Source organism: Calypte anna, chromosome 2 (genome assembly GCF_003957555.1).
Source record: "Calypte anna isolate BGI_N300 chromosome 2, bCalAnn1_v1.p, whole genome shotgun sequence".
In the NCBI taxonomy this organism is placed as follows: domain Eukaryota; kingdom Metazoa; phylum Chordata; class Aves; order Apodiformes; family Trochilidae; genus Calypte; species Calypte anna.
The window spans coordinates 119,625,432-119,643,282 of NC_044245.1; the positions used below are offsets into that span (position 1 = coordinate 119,625,432).

Sequence of the window (17,851 nt, forward strand, 5' to 3'; positions counted from 1 at the left end):
CAGGTTTATGGCAAGGATTCATTATCAACCAATACATCTGACTGGAAACCAAAAGAGAAAGTAAGGGATTGAACAATGAGAAAGCAAACAGGGATTCCTCCTTTATATATTCTTTCTTAACAGTGTTTCAGTTTTAAAAAATTAAAATAGAATATTAATGTCAGTAATTTATTTGGAAGAGAATTTCCTGATCCAGAACAATAATATAGTAAAAAAAAAAGGGTGAGTCAAACTCTCTTTGGCTAAGTAGAATGTAGATTCAGGGAGAGGCAGAAAGAATGGAGATTTTTTTAATACAGAAAAAAATTTCAATTCTTAAAAAGCAGATCAAAACTACCACACAAGATACTGACAGTACTATCAGTAATGCTGTGCACAGGAGTTCAACAGGCATCATCAGAAAGACTGCACAAATTATTCAAAAATAAAAAGATTGTCTCCTTGTGCATTTATTTTGGCTTATCTGACTGGATAATTTTATTATATTTGTCCCTTCAACCCGCAAAGATTATTGTGAGAACAATTTTTCTGTTAAGCATTTTTAAAAACTTTTTTGATTGTAATTGGCAATATTCACCACTTAGAAACATAGCAGTGCAAAAGGTAGCTATTTAAAAAAAGGTGGCTAAAAACCTAAAACCATCAGACAGGTGATCATAGCAGTCAGTGAGCTCTGTCAGGCTGTAAGGTACATTTGGGACAAGTTATTTCAACTGAAAAGATCACAACATACACTTAAGATTAATAACTCATTTTCCATGAGGTCACTGATTAAATGGACATGGTCTACACTTTTACATCTATTGAATATATACTGAAATATATAAAAAACATATATAATATATATTTTTTATTTTGATTTTGTTTTACTTAATCACTGTTGACAATCTCATCCTTAAGATGCCTACGTATTTGTTATTTAAGTCTAATTCCATGTTATGTGTGCAATAATAAAGAAATAACACTAACAATTCACTAATATTACTTCTCTCATTACTGAGCCTAATAATATATTAAAAAATCACTAAAAATTAAACCCCAAAAAGCTGGTAATTACATTGTTTGATTTGGTATCTTAATGTGAAGATTAGGAACAGCTTTATGAAACACAAACCTGAGGTATTTTTTCTGGAATAGGCTCATTCTGGAGAGCTTGTAGGGCCTTCATTGCAGCATTATGTCTAGCAGCTTGACGAGTCTTTCCTTCACCAAAAAACTCACTGTTGCCAACAGTTAACTGGACATAGAAAATTTTAGGCACTGGGCAGTGATACCTAGAAAGAAGCAGTGAAAAGAACACAACAGTACAAGTTAATTAATGGTAACCATCAATGTTATGTAATATAGAGCGTTATTTTTTCTCAGAGAGCAAGACCTTAAACTCAGATACAGGAGTGCTCCTCAGCAAGGCCAAAAGAACTCTGACAGCAGCTCCTAAGTGCAAACCAGCTCATCGCCCATACCTGAGGGGCTCTGGAACCAGCACTACCTTTACTTCAGCCCAACAGCCCAGCTCTGCTCTCTCCCTAGTTTGAGTCTTGAGAAGATGAAACCCACAGAGAACCAAAAGCATCAGTGAAAGCCATGCCTGGGTGACAACTCCTGTCCTACAGGAAAATGGCATGGAGAAAGAAGGGCTGTGAGGTCTCTCATCTGACACCTGCCAACACAGCTCAGCTCTTGGGGACAACAAAAAGATGGAAGAGAGTGAGACACCTGGACAACATACATCTAGTCTCTTTTTAAAGCTCACATATTGAAACTGTTGTAGAGGAGAAGACATTATCTTCAAAAGTGTAACAGGGGCAGGGAGAAGCTCTTCTCCAGCATTGTAAGAGTCAAATATTTTCTGGGCACTGAAAGAAAAGCAGCAATCACCAGCACATTGTTTGCCTTTTTTTTTTCCTTCCTACAGAAAACTTTCCCAATATAGTAGCAGGGTTTGCTTTTCTGAATATGGCTGAAAGACACTGAAAGAAAGATATAGGAAAAACCTGAAGATTTTCCTGCACACCAGCACAGCTATTATTCTTCAAAGCAAGCAGGATTTTTATTCACACCATCAACTCCACATCTCTGTTTTCAGTAATGAAAATAGCTAACCCAACCTGTCTCTCCCTAGCAGACAATGAAGAAAGAGATATAATCCCATTCAGTGCTTGGGAGGTCCTGTCACACCACTCTGACAACTAAAATATAAGAGAGCTTGCGCACATAATCAGTATCCACAGAAAAGACATATTCCCCTCCACACACCACCCAGCTCAGAAAAAAGCAATTCAGCACAGATAATTAATTCTAGTCACTGTTAAAATTATAATATATAACATTTCCAAGTAGTTCTCTAATTATATTCTACATATGTAAGGGAATTTCCTACATACTCTTCACTCTGTAGTCTAGTCAGCCTTTGCTCCTTCCTCAAACAAAGGCTCACTCCTCAAACACACTGGAGGTTTAATCCTTGGAAAAAAATATATATCTATCAGAAATACTTTCTCATTTATGACAAATGCACATATTTTACAGCAATGTAAAAAGCCCACAATTTAAAAAGCTTGGCCACAAGCTAGATCCATTGCAACAACATTAGAATCCCTCAAAGCCACAATAAAGTACTACACTTTTCCTTCTTCCTCTTTCAAGGATCCTTATTAAAGCATGCTCTCTCCATTTTCACCTGTTGATACAGATGATGATTTTTTTGTGATGACTTTCTGACTCTTCATAAATAACTGTAACCAATCTGTTTCAACTCTAAAGCAAAAAAAATAAAATTCAGAGACCAGTATACTTCAAACCCAAAAAAGTGTTTAATAGGCCCTCCAGTCTCAGTTACCCTGAACTTTGTGCCTAGTTCTAAAGCAACATTTATTTTGAAAGAGCAAAACAGTAACACAGGCTCCAACAAGCCCCTGGCTATAGTTGCCTTTATAACATTCAGAAAAGTTGGTATTTACTCAGTTTTCTTGTCCAGTTCAACAGTTACAGGGAATTATTAAGGTCTGGAAATGCATTTGCTTATGCACCATTTCATATTATAAAACTAATATTTTCACACAGAATCACATAATTGTCATAGCTGGAAAAAGTCCCTAAGACCACTGAGTCCAACCATCAACATCCCCCAGTTACAGAATTAAGAGATATATATGGAATGAGAAATAAATATATAATATATATACCAAACATAGAAATATTATATATTATAAGCTAATATATATAGCAATATATAGAATCACTTATAGATTCTGTCATTTTCAATGACAGAATTAATAACTCAGGTTGAAAAGGCTCCTGGAGGTTATCTGGTCCAACACAGCACCCAAATGCTGTCCTCTAAGCTCTTCCTTACTTGTGTGCATACACTTGGGGTGGGACCCCTTCAGCCCTGTTCTGTTGGTTTTAGGGTTTCTCTTGCCAACATCACCCTTAAGTCTTTGCCTGCTAACTGGATCCATCACTTCCCCACGTGGTTGTAGGTCAGCCCTACTCTCTGTCACATTAAAGCTCTCTTGACAACACTGGCCAACCTGCTGACAAAGATGCTTCCCTCACTTGGTCAGGTGGCTCCTGCCTCTTCCAAGCATTGATCCATAAAGAGGATGCCACAGTTGTGAAAATCAAATCTCTCAAGTCATGCTTGTTATGCTTCATGTGTCCTCTTACAGTACCACTGGTGCCCACAATGAAGCGAAGTGGTAGGACACAGTCTGAAGGACAGACAATCCTTGTCACTCTATCCACATGTCCCAATCCAAGCTCTCAGTGAGAAGCCAACCTCCCTGGACAGCAGGTCTAGGTGGCCTCCATCCCCTGCAATAGGAAGCTGCCCAATATTATCACTTGCTCCTTTCTTCTGGTGGTGATGCAGAGCTCAGATTTGGCTGGACTGGATGCTTTGATAGCTCCCCAGCCCTCATCTGATGCCATGGCACTGAAATTTTAGTTGCAGATCTGCAGTCTTCCCAGCCCAGTAAGCACTAATTCTCCCTGCATCTCCTTTGGTATCTTGTACCTGCAGGCTCTTGTACCTGCAGGGTCTCAGAGAAGACCCAACTGATGTCCTACTCAGCAGCTCTAGTGATGTCAGCAGAGTTTGCTGACACCTTCCTGCATTTCCTTTACTTGCTAATACAGATTCTCTGACACTGCACACCTCCTGCAGACAAGACCACAGTCTCTACATCCCAGCTAAAGCTCTGGAGCTGGATCTGACTCAAGGTCTCTGATTTATCAGGGGCAGCTGCCCCAGACTGTGCTAGGAACTGTGCCATGTGGCACAGCCCCACTGCTGATCACACAAACACTGTGCTCCTCAGCAGTGTTTCTGGTCCCCTTCTGTGTGAATTGCTGTGCAAACTGCTGCATCTGCAGGCTGTCTCTGGGAGCCTGTACTCTCTAAGCCCTGTACTTTCATGTGCTTCTCCACAGTGCCTGCTGAAAGGGTGCTGGACCCTCTTTAATCAGGAGACAGCTGGAAGGAAACTCAGTGCAGCTTTTATCAGGAGTAGCTGGCATAGCTTGTTGGCAGCTGCTAGAGCTTGCTAGAAGCCACAGCATCCTGCAGCAATCCTCCTGCAGCAACAGCCACCCTCAAGTTCCTCCTCCCATCACCCCAAATGAAGTCCTCAGAAGATCCAGAACTAGAGCCTGGAAACTTGCTGCCTCTGTTAACTGCAGCTTAGCAAAGGATAAGCTCTGTCTCACAAAAGCAGCTGGCACCTTGACAGTTCACCCCACCTCATTACTTCATAAACCTCTTTCAAGAAAAAGAAACATGGTAGTGCTATTAGCAGCTACCTACATTTAGGGGAAATACAGTATCCATCAGAAGTTCCTCTTTCTTGTTGAGTTACTAAACCTACCTTTCCCTTCATTGTGTGGAAAAGAGGAAAGCACACAAACCTTAACCCACCTTATAAACTCAGATGCCATAACAAAACCTCTATTTTCCCCTTCTTGCTCCCCACCTTTTCTTTTAAAGAGTGTTTAGGGAGCTATTTATGTGATAATATGGAAAAATTATATTCAGCCTGTGGCTCTAGAGCCTCATGCAGCTCTTTGGCATGGGCAGAATGATTAGGTTTTTACATGGTTTTGATTAAACTTTTTCTTTTTTTTTTTTCTTGCTCAGCTTGGCCTCAAGTAAAGTTAACAGAGCACTGATAATATGAACATTGCCAGGAAAGTGCAAAGAAGCACCTGAAATCCATAGAAAATGGACCAAATCTGAGAGAATATTGTCTTCTCTACAACATGGAGTGTCTCAAATAGAAACAAAACATCCTCCTCTTCTCAGTGGTAAGGAAAGAGCCAGAATTTACAAAAGCCTTAGAAGTAGTCATAATATTACAGTCTGAAAGTACAGTGCAACAATTAAACCAAGTTTTAATATGGAATGATTTCACATCCTGAAGATGCACACTCATGTAAAGAACAATCTCAAGCAAACTTAAGATATCTCTGTCACTGATCATTAACAAACCTTCCCAGTATATTACATTTCAGTTACTGAAAAGGTCTGAAAACAATAACAAACTTGATAATTTTTATCCAGAATTTGCTGATATCATGTAATAACATATCAGCACAGTATTTTCTGCCCCAGGAACCCTCCATGTCACTCCCACACTCCTCAGCCCTCTGTTCAGCCACAGAACTGGAACAGTAAGGATTTCCAACAGCAACACTTCTTGTATGGACTCATTAGGTTTCTGAAAGTTTTAAAGATATCCATATTTAAAGAATATACATCTCCCTGCATTTCACATGGCAGCTACAAGGGCTAGGATTTTCCTTTGGAGAAAATTTTTATGTGAAAAAGATTCACTGTGATACGGGCACAGTACTCAGAACACAAGCTGAGAGACACAACCGAATAACAGAAGATTACAAGACCAGAAGACAACAAAAGGACATGAGAAAATGGCACATTCAATTGAAAGAAAAAAAAAGGGACTTTAAAGTAATACTTTAACAGCCAGTCAAATCTAACATATTAAAACAAGATAATTTTCTTCTGACTCTTCTGGACATTTGAGATATCCCCCCAGTCAGAGGACTGGAAAGCAGGTTCTCTTTATTCCCTTTAAGTTTCCTAATTTTCAGCTAATGGTCAACCTGAAAAAGGATATTTGCACTATGACTCTGACCTTGAATGCCAAGTTTCAGCAACAAGTAAATATTTACAACTGGTTATAAACCCCTAAAAATAGGGGTTCATAGCAGAAATGCTGACAGACCTTAACTAAGTTGGTGTTAGCGGGCGCCACTATAATTAAATAAATCACCAAGGTCTGTTGACAATTAGAAAACTCATTTTGGTTTGCCACAGAGACAAACAAAAATTCTGTTCATTATAATTTTACTGGAATATGATGTCATAACATGTAAGCATACTGAAACAATCTGCTGTTTTTCTAGCCAAAATATTAATTGCATACTAAGGAGCCCTTGGGGCCTCTTCCTTTTTGGCCATCAAATCCACACACACAAAGACAAATAAAGTATTAGTACATATGTTATGTGCTTATACTGCATTTCCTGCATTTCTCTGGATTCCTCAATAGCATAAATGTTCCTGATAAATATTGTTACTTTGCTCCTAGAAAAGAAAAAAAACCCAAAAACAAGTGCAAGCTGCAGCTCATAGAAGCTCAGGAAGCTAATGTAGATTTATCCTCCTTTGCTCACTTAAAAAAACTTCAGTGAGGTTTTGTCTAAATTCTAATGGCCTATGTATGCTTCAGCTATGTAAAAATGAACAAACCCAATTGCTTCCCCACTTCACAAGTTTTATAGGAAGTATTACCCTATTCCCATTTCATAATGCAAAGTGAAGAGGATCAGGGACCATTTTGGCCAAGATGAAGGCCACTAAAATAAGAGATACAGCATGGTACAGGAAGGTAATTCTTCAGATCACAGTTGTGTGCTGAAAGGGTCATTCTCTGCACTTTTTCCCTCTGGCTCCTTTTCCATACCAACTCAATCAAGTTGGCAGCCCTGCTAACATCACTTAATCAAGAAAATGCTGTGAGTTTTGCAAATGGAAAGATAAGAGAACACACAGGGGAGTGAGCAGCATCACTTGCTGTGAACAACTTTTTGTCTGGAACATTTGAAATTCCTCTAGGGGAAAAAGTTGCATAGTGCAGCTGTTCCCTGGCCATGCCCTATTTTTCTAGGCAGTCCATTAGCCATGTGTGTTTCCTACAGATGTGAGTTCTATGTTTTGAAGGAGGAAACATGCAGGATAGCCACTTCTGGTCTTCATACAGTCCACCTTCTGGTTCTTTCAGCAGGTCCATAACAACACCTGGGAACAATGAGGCTCTCTTTTCCAAATACTCCTTTTAGGAACTACAGTCTATTATCTCAGAATGAGTCTAGCTGTCCTTTTCTAGATTACTTTTAAGCCCCTCCAGACATTATTAATGTAGAGAGCAAGACAAGGCACTACATACTGCTTTTAGCTACAGACACCCCTTATTAGATGGAAAGATAATTTTCAAAACTTTCTATCCAGCTGATTTATTTATACAGCCTGTTACTGTTTTCTCCTTTCTAATGTTGGCCTTCCCTCACCTACCCAGAGATAAAAAAAAAAAAAAAGAAAAATCATGTATCCTTCTCCTAGATTATCCTTAGTTCAAAAAACGGTTTTAAACTATAATCCAGATCTCTAAAACCTTAAAATTAATTTAATAGATTCTGACTAATGCAGTATTTTTTCTCAATTTTTTTTTGTTATGTTTACCCATCAAGTTGAGCTTTCTCATTCCCTCTCAGTTTTTGCTTTGCCAGGGTTCAAGTCAAGGTATTTAAGCAGTCATCTATACAAAGGGCCATCCACTATTCTGATAATCCTTGCCACCCTTCCCTGCGCTTGCCTCAGTTCTTAAATGAGTCAAGAATTATACAATATACCATATGAAAGACTAACAGTGTTCTGTATAGTATCAATATTTATAAATCTTTAGCAGAAACATCATGCTCAACATATCTTCAAAATGACACAGGTTTTGCCTCTGGTTCAATTCCATCAGTTGTCTTTAGTTCACCTTCTAAATAATTAAGAATACTAGATACCACTCCTCTTCTGGGATTTCCAACTGAATAACCCTCAGGTGACAACAGCATTAGTACTACTGGTACCTATGATCTTAATATCATACTGGAAGGTCAAGTCTCACCCAGTTTCTAATGTGTCAGCCCTCATGATCACCCAACTCTTCCTGCACAGATTTGTCTTCCTGTGTAGCCATGATGCCTTCTACAACCCATGGACATTTTCCTACTTTTTGTGCAAACACCCTTAATGAAGATAATTAAAAAGGATGATTATAAAACTTGAAGAGCTGCACTTAATATCTCTTCCTCCAAGTTTGATTTGAAATACTGGTGATTTTTTCTCTCCTTTCCCACCTTGCATTTCTCATAGAAATCCTCATCTCTTTCAGTTTAATGAAAACAGTATCCTTATCTAGTGCTATAAAATGCTGAACTGAATCCCACAAATCTAAGATTTGCTTTACCTAGAAATGAGTGAACACATCCAAGCTTAGCACATCAGTCAGGCATAATCTATCTCCAGTATACAATGACTTAGTGCTGAGTTTTATCCTTTTTTACTTCCATGTCTTTCTTTATTCTTTCTTTAACCTTTGTGCTGAGTCTGTGAATATTTCATGAAGTTTACAATGATTCTCTGTTCTTTTTTTTTTTCTCTCTTTCTTTTTTAATCTTCTTTTTTTAGGCTAGAGACTATGTTGTTCCTTCAAGCAGTATGACCAACTTAATCAAAAAAATTGACTCATGTTTTTACGATCACAATATTGAAACATTCCTGAATAAAAAACAAAAGGGAGGGGGATTCAGTGTAACGTAACATTATCTAATGCAAGATCTTCCTCAGAGAATTTGTGATGACAAGATGATAATATTGCCACATCACTGTATCTCTGAATTCCAAGTTGCTCATTACAGACATTTGTAATAGAAATTGAAATATACTCTCTGCATGTACCACTAGTTTGATTACTATTTGCAGTAAATATGTACAACCACAAGTAAAAAAGTTGCTCATTAAAAGTAATTAGAAGAAATCAACAGAAAGCTAGGGACATTAGAAGTTAAATACTTAAACAGTCACAATTTAATCTGACGAGTAATACAGCAAACATATTGAGCCAGCAATGCAGCATTTGTTAGAGAGAGATGTTCCCATACAAAGTAAGATCAGATTTCTGCTTACACGTTTATTGCTTTCTCTCCTTCAGTCTAAAGCCTAAAAGTCTATAGAAGTACTTTTCAAAGTGACAGAAGTATCTCAAAACCAGCCTGAATACCTTTAAAACAATGAAAATTGAGTGCAAGAGATAGGAGAGGAAAAATATGAAAAAGGGTAACATGAAGTAATAGGAAAAGAACCTTAGGAAAACAAACTATCATGAGATGAAACTTCAAAAGTACTGTATGTTGGAAACTCACGTAGAAAAAAGAAATTAAAAACAACAATCAAAATCATGAAGTGAGTAAAGAACAAAATGTTATGGGCCTCTGAAGAAGTATTTTTATCTATCAGCTGAATAGCTAAGTAAGGAAAATGGTCAACTCAACTTCAACTTATTCTTGACTGCAAAAATAGTATAAGTAATATAAGAATATAAAAATACTGCTAGAGTTTAAGGCATTGGAAAATGTCAAGTGGACAATGTTGAAATGAAGATGGGGGCTGGGTGGAAGAAAAGATAAATACAAGGAAAAAGAAAATGTTCTTCTCTGTGACACAAAACCAAGCACAATAAGAAAAAAAATGGGAAAACATAATGAAGCTGTGATGTACACTGTATACTTAGAGGTTAAAGCAGACATCCAGAAGACAAACATCTCAAACTCTTATCTACTTCAACTCATAAAATTTCCCATGAACTGTATTACCCACTAATCTTTACAAGCATGCAGAGTGGTTACTGAGAATGCTGTCCAAATACCCATTACAGTAAAAGAACATAAACAATGTTGCATATCTGACTACAATATCATTTTCCTTCTACATAAGATACTCATGTTAAAAAAAAAAAAAATCATGTCACTTGCCAGCCTAGAGACTCAGCAAATGAGAGAATGAAGTACCTCATTCATTCAATTTTATCATATATTTATACTGGTAATATAATACTAATAAAAATGTTACTAACAAAATCTTTTCAGGCTAGGACTTCAGAGGAATCAGTTAACCTAAAAGTTCACAGAGGAAGAAGACCCAAGAAAGCTCACAGAGTGATTCCCATCATACAAATTCACCCCACTTGAAATAATTGGTGTATCTTGGGCTTGAAAGTATCTTGAAAGTAAGGACAAACTGAAAAAAAAACACATTCAGTTCTAGCTTAATGAGCCACCTCTCAGCAGATGAGTGAAGTTAACTGAGCATAAGCACTATCCCACCTCTCCAGTTACTGTCTCTGCAACCTCTGAAAAAGTATTAACACAGCCAGCTACAGCTTCTGTCCAGAAATCTGCCCATCTGTGCCATCAGACTTGCAAAGAAATTAAATGTGAGCTAAAGAGAGTTTGGTCAATTGGAAAGGGAGTGCATTTTGTGTTTCCCTGCACTGATCCTATCAGGATGCTGAAAAGCACATGGATGGCCTCATGATGGAACCTTTACACCTGGGAGAAGACTGGCAGCAGTCTGTTAATCAGTCACACTGAAGTCTGGAAGGGGCAAAAAGATCAGAAAGCAAAAAGATGAGTGGTGAAGTCTTTCAGTGCTTTGCTTCCTTTCTACTTAAAAGCATTTTAAAAAGCAGATTTCCTAGGGAATAGCAGAGGTAACGCTCTCTCAACTTTTCAACTTTAACAGGGGTAATGGTGCTACACCAATGACTTACAAGTAAATATAAATTCAATGCTAATAAAATGTTGTAAGTGATACCATGAGGGTGAAGCAGGAGCAGTCACATCCATGACCAAGCCATGAGCAGCAAGCTTCTCCAGGAGAATACTGTGGGAGACAGTGTCAAAGGCTTTTCTGAAGTCTAGTAGAAGACAGAATCATAGGAGCATAGAGTGGCTGCAATTGGAAGAGACCTCAAAGATCATCTAGTTCCACCTCCCCTGCATGGGGAGGGACATATCCCACTAGACCAGGTTGTTCAAAGCCCCATCCAACCTTGTCTTAAACACTTCCAGGAGAGGGGTATCCACCAAGGTCAGGTTTACAGGACTGTAGTTCCTCAGATCCTCCTTCCAGTTCTTCGTGTGGATGGGCATCACATTTGCCAATCTCCAGCCTACTGGGATTTTCCCAGTCAGCCAAGATTGCTGATAGATGATAGAAAGTGGCTTGGTGAGCACTTCTGCCAGCTCCCTCAGTACCCTTGGGTGGATCCAATGTAGCTCATAGATGTGTGTATGTTTAAGTGGTGCAGCAGCTCACTGCCCATCTCCCCTTGGATTACGGAGACTTCATTCTGCTCCCCATCCCTGTCATCTAGATCAGGGGACTGTGAACAACAGTCTTACTACTAAAGACTGAGATAAAAAAGGTATTAAGTACCTCAGACTTTTTTTGTCATCCTTTATCACTATGCTTTTCCCTGCATCAAATAAAGGATAGAGAATCTCCTTAGACCTCCTTTTGTTGCTATGTATTTACAGAAACATTTTTTGTCTGTCAGTAGCCAGACTAAGTTCTGGTTAGGGTTTGGCCCTTCTAATTTTCTCCCTCCATAACCTCATGACATCCCTGTAGCCCTCCTGAGTTACCTGCCCCTTTTATGACCCCAAAGGCAATAAACTCTCCTTTAATTCCTGAGTCCCAGCCAAAGCTCTCTGTCCAACGAGGCTGGTCTTCTTCCCTGCTGGGTTGTTTTTCAGCACAAGGGGACAGCCTGCTCCTGAGCCTTTAAGATTTGCTTCTTTAAGAGTGTCCAGCCTTCCTGGACTCCTTTGAGCTTCAGGACTGTCTCCCAAAGGACTCGGTCAACCAGTGTCCTAAACAGGGCAAAGTCCGCTCAGAAGTCCAAGGTGGCAGTTCTGCTGATCCTCCTCCTTACTTCTCCAAGGATTGAAAATTCTAGAATTTAATGATTGCTATGCCCAAGTCAGCCCCCAATCATCACATCACTCACAAGTCCTTCTCTGTTCACAAAAAAGGCATCTTCCCTGGTTGTCCCACTCACCAGCTGTGTCAAGAAGTTATATCTTCCACACACTCCAGGAACCTCCTAGACTGTTTCCTCTATGCTGTATTGTATTTCCACAAAAAGTCTGGTAAACTGAAGTCCCCCACAAGAACAATGGCTAAAGATTGTGAGACCTCTCCAAGATGCTTATAGAAAATTTTGTCTGCCTCTTCATCCTGGTTGGGTGATCTATGACAGACTCCCACCACCATATCTGCCTTACCAGCCCTCACCCTGATTCTTAGCCATAAACATTCAATCCTATCATTACCATCACTAAGCTCTAGACAGTCAAAACACTCCCTAATATACAGATACCTCAGGGCCTCTCCTTGGGTGCTTCAGAAGACTACAGTCCCTTTCTGATGATCACAGGTATATTCAAAATTGTCATTATGATCTTAGTAAACAGGGTCATCATAGAGATTACTGCATGGAACTAAGGCTCAGCTGCTGATGCCCATCTCCTTAAGAATTCCCATTTCTATTTCTCTGACATGAATGTCAGGCTTGAATCTAAATCACTAAGACTCCACTTGCTTCACTTTTAGTGTGGAAAAGAGCCTCAAAGCTAACAGAGCTTTGCTTTGGGTATTTTTCCTCCCAGGATGATTTCCCTTTGGTCACAACACTGGGGGATCCAGCCCCATTTTCTGACAGATCAAAGTGCCAAAGTACCTGATGCTGTGAGTGCAGCTATCCTGTCAGTGATGAAACCCAACATAAGCTGGCATACATCTTACAAAAATATCCTAAAAAGACAAGCAGATCTTTAGAAGATCCTGGGAATTAGCATTTCAGAAATTATGTTCATTTTCTTTCACAGAATACAAGCAGCCACCCAAACCCCTGCTGTAGACAAGCCTGAAGACAAACTGTAACACAACTGTAACTGTAACACAGTTGCCAGTGAGAAGTTCTGTGTTAAGACTCCATACATTCTGTCATAAAAGAATATTGAAAACCTTTCCTGAGAAAATATAGTATTTCCTCAATCAGTGGCAGAACTTTCAGTTCAAAACAGACAAACTTCTTGGACTAGGATAGATTACAATTCCAGTCAGATCTTACTGACTAATAAATTAATCTATTAAAAATTAGCCACCAACCTTCTTTCTGCTTGTTCCCCTCAGGAAAATTATGACAGCCTCTGAAACTAATGTTTGAGCTGTAACAGCAATTCATTTGAGTCATTACCAAAAAAAGCAAGTAGAGAATGTGTTTACTCATAACAGTTGTTCAGGTTCTGGACATAGCAGAAAGGTCATAAAAAGAAGGGAGATGAAGTAGTCTTGGTTCCATTGAACCTTGTATCTTCCCAGATCTCCTGCCTGAAATATCCACAGTTCAGCAGAAGTACAGAAAAAAAGACAAGTGTAAATAAAAAGCTAACTGTGGGAAAAAGAAACACACCCAAAAATGTTCCAGCTCCTGGACGAGATTCTGAATCTGTGCTTATTTTTACATGCACCAACAATATTAGTTTTCTGTCTGTATCCTGAAAGTAAAGCTGCCTTAAAACAATCAGGTCTAGAGGAAGCAGCGAGGGACACCCAGTGAGCTGCAAAGCCAACAGAGTGAACAGATTCACAAGGCATTGGGGCAGGCTCTTGGTTCTGAAGACCTTTGAATCAGAGGATCTACAGGAGCTCAAATAGAAAAGCAATGCTGACAAATAGACATTAAGTTTCCAAGGATGAGGAAGATCTGTATTTTGCCTCTTTACGCTTTTCAGCCTAAGTGAGAATTAAAAAAGTCATGTCTGAAACTTCAAAATGCAGATGTGGGGCCAAATGTACCTTCTCCAGAGCAGAGAATGATCTGGGGAATCTGAGCACTGCCTGGAAGTGCTCAAGACCAGGTTGGATGGGGCCTCAAGCAACCTGATCTTGTGGAAGGTGTCCTTGCCCATGCAGAGGGGGTTGGAACTAGATGATCTTTAAGGTCCTTTGCAACCCTAGCCATTCTATGATATGATGTGCTAAAAACCCAAAGAAAAGGATCTATCAAACCTTTGTCCCAGTTTGAAGCTTCAGGAGAAATATGAACATGTGAGCCAAGGATCACAAAGGGATTGAGCAGTCCTCTTTACAGGACAGAATATGAAAGCAAGTGGTTTGAGGAGTCCCCTATATCTTGAATGAAAAGAAAGAAAAATATTTGTAACAATAAGGTACTGGGACTCAGGAGGTCCTCTGTAAATAGATGCAGAGGTCACAGAGAAAACTATTTAATCCTGATTGAAGATAGTCTAGAAAAACTCAGTGGTGCAAACTGTCATGATTTAAGTACCACATTTTAGGCATGAAGAGTGATGAGGCATTTAAATTCTCTACAGCTAAGTCTAAAAATATTTGAATGACACCAGGCAAATGCATTGATTTGAAGAAAGAAGAGACACTGTTTTGGGAATACTACCTGCAAAGTTTCCTCTATATTCTATCAGCTTTATTTTTAGTATACATAACATTATTGTAACAGCTGTCAATATAATACTGAAGATTATATATTTTATTGATCCCTGATAGGTTAAATGCACCCATTAACACAATGGATGGTAGTGACAGGATGCATTTGTCAGAAGGATTACATGCACACTGTGCCAGGACATGCCACCTAACACCATTTTGTGAGCACTGTGAAGCTTCACTGTAATAAGGTGAGCAGACTGCAGAAAAAAGCACTTTCTAACATAATTTAATGGAGTCTGTAGATTCCACTGAAGGATCTGGGTTTTCTGATCCCAGATACTATATGCATTGTTAGGATTTAAAACGTTGTAGAAATTAAACATTAGCTGTCAAAAATTTTATTGCAGGAATAAATATCCTCTGTCGTTTAAGGAATTTTTATAGTTTTTTTTAAAGCCAACCACACTAATCACCATTGTCTAAACTGATAGCTACTGGCAATGGCAAAGCTCATCACCTGCAAGCTCCCTTGCCACTGTTCTTTTGGGAAAACTATCTTAAGACAAACAGATGTTTCTGCTGTTTTAAACCAACAGGAAATGGACTGACTTTCTCCTTTTTCCTTTCCTAGAAACAAATACTACCAAAGAAAAATTGTAGCACAGCTGTACTCAACACTTTCCTTATAACAATATGTCCGTGTGGGAGGCAGGCAATGAGTGGGAACAAACAGGCCAGGGGAAGTAAAATGTAGTATGCAGAAGATGAGCACAAAGAATTCATTTAAAAGTCTGTGAATAGACTATTACAGTGTATTTTTGATACATTACCAGGGTAGTAACAGTGTGATGTACAAGATTTAAGACCTGATCTGAATCCTGTCTCAACTGGTAATGTACAAAACTGAATCAATAATCAGCTGGTGATCTCAGTCCCTTCCAAGTGAACAGATGTTCGAATCCTCACAAAGCTTCACTGCCATGAACAAACTGCAGGTTTGGTTGCTGAGGTATAGCCTCATCTTTAAGGAAATATCTTTAAGTCAATCCTGATAAATGAAATAATATGGTGAAATGCAGAATTCTTGATGCCTTTGTGTGCATAAGCCAAACACTCAGCTTTCACTGAGTGTCAAACTGGCACCTTTTACTCGCACTAGATTTACATAAAAAAGGGAAAATGCTGTTGAAGTTATTGCATTACTGCCTCAGTCATTATAGGAGAAGAAAACAATAAGACAAAACATTGCAGCAAACCTGGCTTTAATTAATTTATCCTGGAATTATGATATCTTAAAGTAGTGAAAAGCTACAGAACAGAAAAAGGCAACTTTTGAAAGTGCTTCTGTGGTAGAATTCTTGCACCAAAACACAAATTCATGCTGCCATCTAATGGCCTAAAAAAGCCATTTCCAGCTAAATAATTAAATTGCTAATCAGAACAATCACTTGCATTACTCTTAGGACTATTGTTTCTTTCTATACATTTTAATTTTCTGAAATCCATATTTGTTGTTCAGAATGAAATTACAATTTATTTAAGGAGATATAACCTATCTAATAAAAGTCTAAATTTCTACTTCCAAGCAGTTTTTAATACTTCTTCTAAAAGGGTTTTTGTCCATTTGTCCAAAAGGTTGGGAGGAGGGCAAGGAAGGCAGAAACAACTTTTTGAAAAGTCAGTCTGTAAACATCTCCATCATCACCTCTCTTAATCCATAAAATGCAGATTTTAAGGACAAAACCTTGCAATATTCACTAGAAAAGTAGGCAATCCTGGATTCTTTCTTGCCTTTTTAGAGGGATGTTGTACCCTATGGATGAAGTCTGAAGTCGGTAATAGTAGCAAGGTAAAAAACCCCTGTGTCACCCCACACTGCTACTAACCAAGGGGTTTAACCTGTGAATCACTCAGCTTAATGCAACAAGCTTCAGAACCCAGGGTCTACTTCAACTGGGGAGCAAGGGCACTGGTGTCCACTGCACAAGAGCTTTTGGCTCCAAAATGTTACTTTGTTCAGTTCAAATGCATTTCAGTGCTTGCATACCTTCCTGCTCCTCAGAACTGTTACTACCTTACCCAGCTACCTCCATAAAGAGTGTTCTGATCTTTTTCATTCCCACATCCCTCTGGGGAGAGGTTTTTTAGCTTTTTCCAGTCCTTCTGCTGTGACAGTCAGATGACTAAGTATATACATAACATACATAGTTCATAACATTATTATAAACAACACTTCTCAGAGTAGGATTCAGTTCTGGATTCAGATGCTTAAACTGAGGTACTTAAGGTAGCATGTAGAAACTAAGTTGCTATTACAGTAATGCTCTGGAGAGATCCATAGAAAATGGAGACACCCCAGTTTGCAGCATCATAAACTAAGTTCTGCTCTAGTGACTGCTCTGACTCTACCTTTCACTGGTTATACTGGGAGACTGGGTTTGTAGTGAACAGGCAAAGGCTATGTGAAAGGCATCTGAGTTTGGACCTGAAACCCACCAGCACTGTAAAGAACAGCATCTAGGTTCCTAAACACAAGCATATAGTACCATTTGAGATGCAGTCATGTACCTAAGATACCCCCATGATGTGACACAGGACTGATCCATGAAAAGGAGAAGTTTCTGACAAATCACTGGAGGTCTGGTGGATTATATGAAATGGTATGATGCCTGAACCCTTTTAGAGATCCTTTCAACTGCCTAACTGCAATTATGTGGGGTCATTTCAAATACTGTAGCCTATCTTGTCAAGCCTTCAGCTGTCCCTCCAGTAAAGGTCTCTTCTAGGTCTTCTGCCAAATCCACTGGTTCCATGAGGATGTCTCAAATACCCTACAATTTCTCAAGTGGCACCAGAGGTCTATGTTTAGGCAACTTAGTGTCCTCACATCTGCTACAGTACATTTGCTTGGGGAAAAAAAAAATCTGCTTTGTACACAGCTGTGTATAAAATCCTCCCCTGCTGCAGAAAGCCTCAACAGAAAGCCTTGATAACTGGAATTCAGCAGCAAACAACAGGCTAATCATGTGCCCAGAGCCATGAAAAGACTGCATGGAGCAACCTGAACTTTATCTGTTACAGGCTACTGGCTGATCTAATCAATACTAGACAAAAGTATTTCAGACCAGATAAACCCTTACATTTTCCTCTGAACTATTTGTGCCTCAAACAGAGGAGGGTCTCCATGCAGAGACAGTTCTCTTCCTAGAAGGTAAACAGGGTGCTCAGGTGCACAGAATGACT

At 39.0% G+C, this 17,851-nt stretch overlaps 1 protein-coding gene across 2 annotated transcripts in view; it reads right to left on the minus strand.

Annotated features, from left to right (window-relative positions):
- STAU2 (staufen double-stranded RNA binding protein 2) overlaps nt 1-17,851 on the minus strand; it is a 160,411-nt gene that overhangs the window by 110,883 nt on the left and 31,677 nt on the right. For both annotated transcript variants that reach the window (XM_030446074.1, XM_030446073.1), the window contains exon 6: nt 1,115-1,274. In XM_030446074.1, the coding sequence (XP_030301934.1) occupies nt 1,115-1,274 (160 nt within the window). The remainder of the gene's footprint in view (nt 1-1,114; nt 1,275-17,851) is intronic.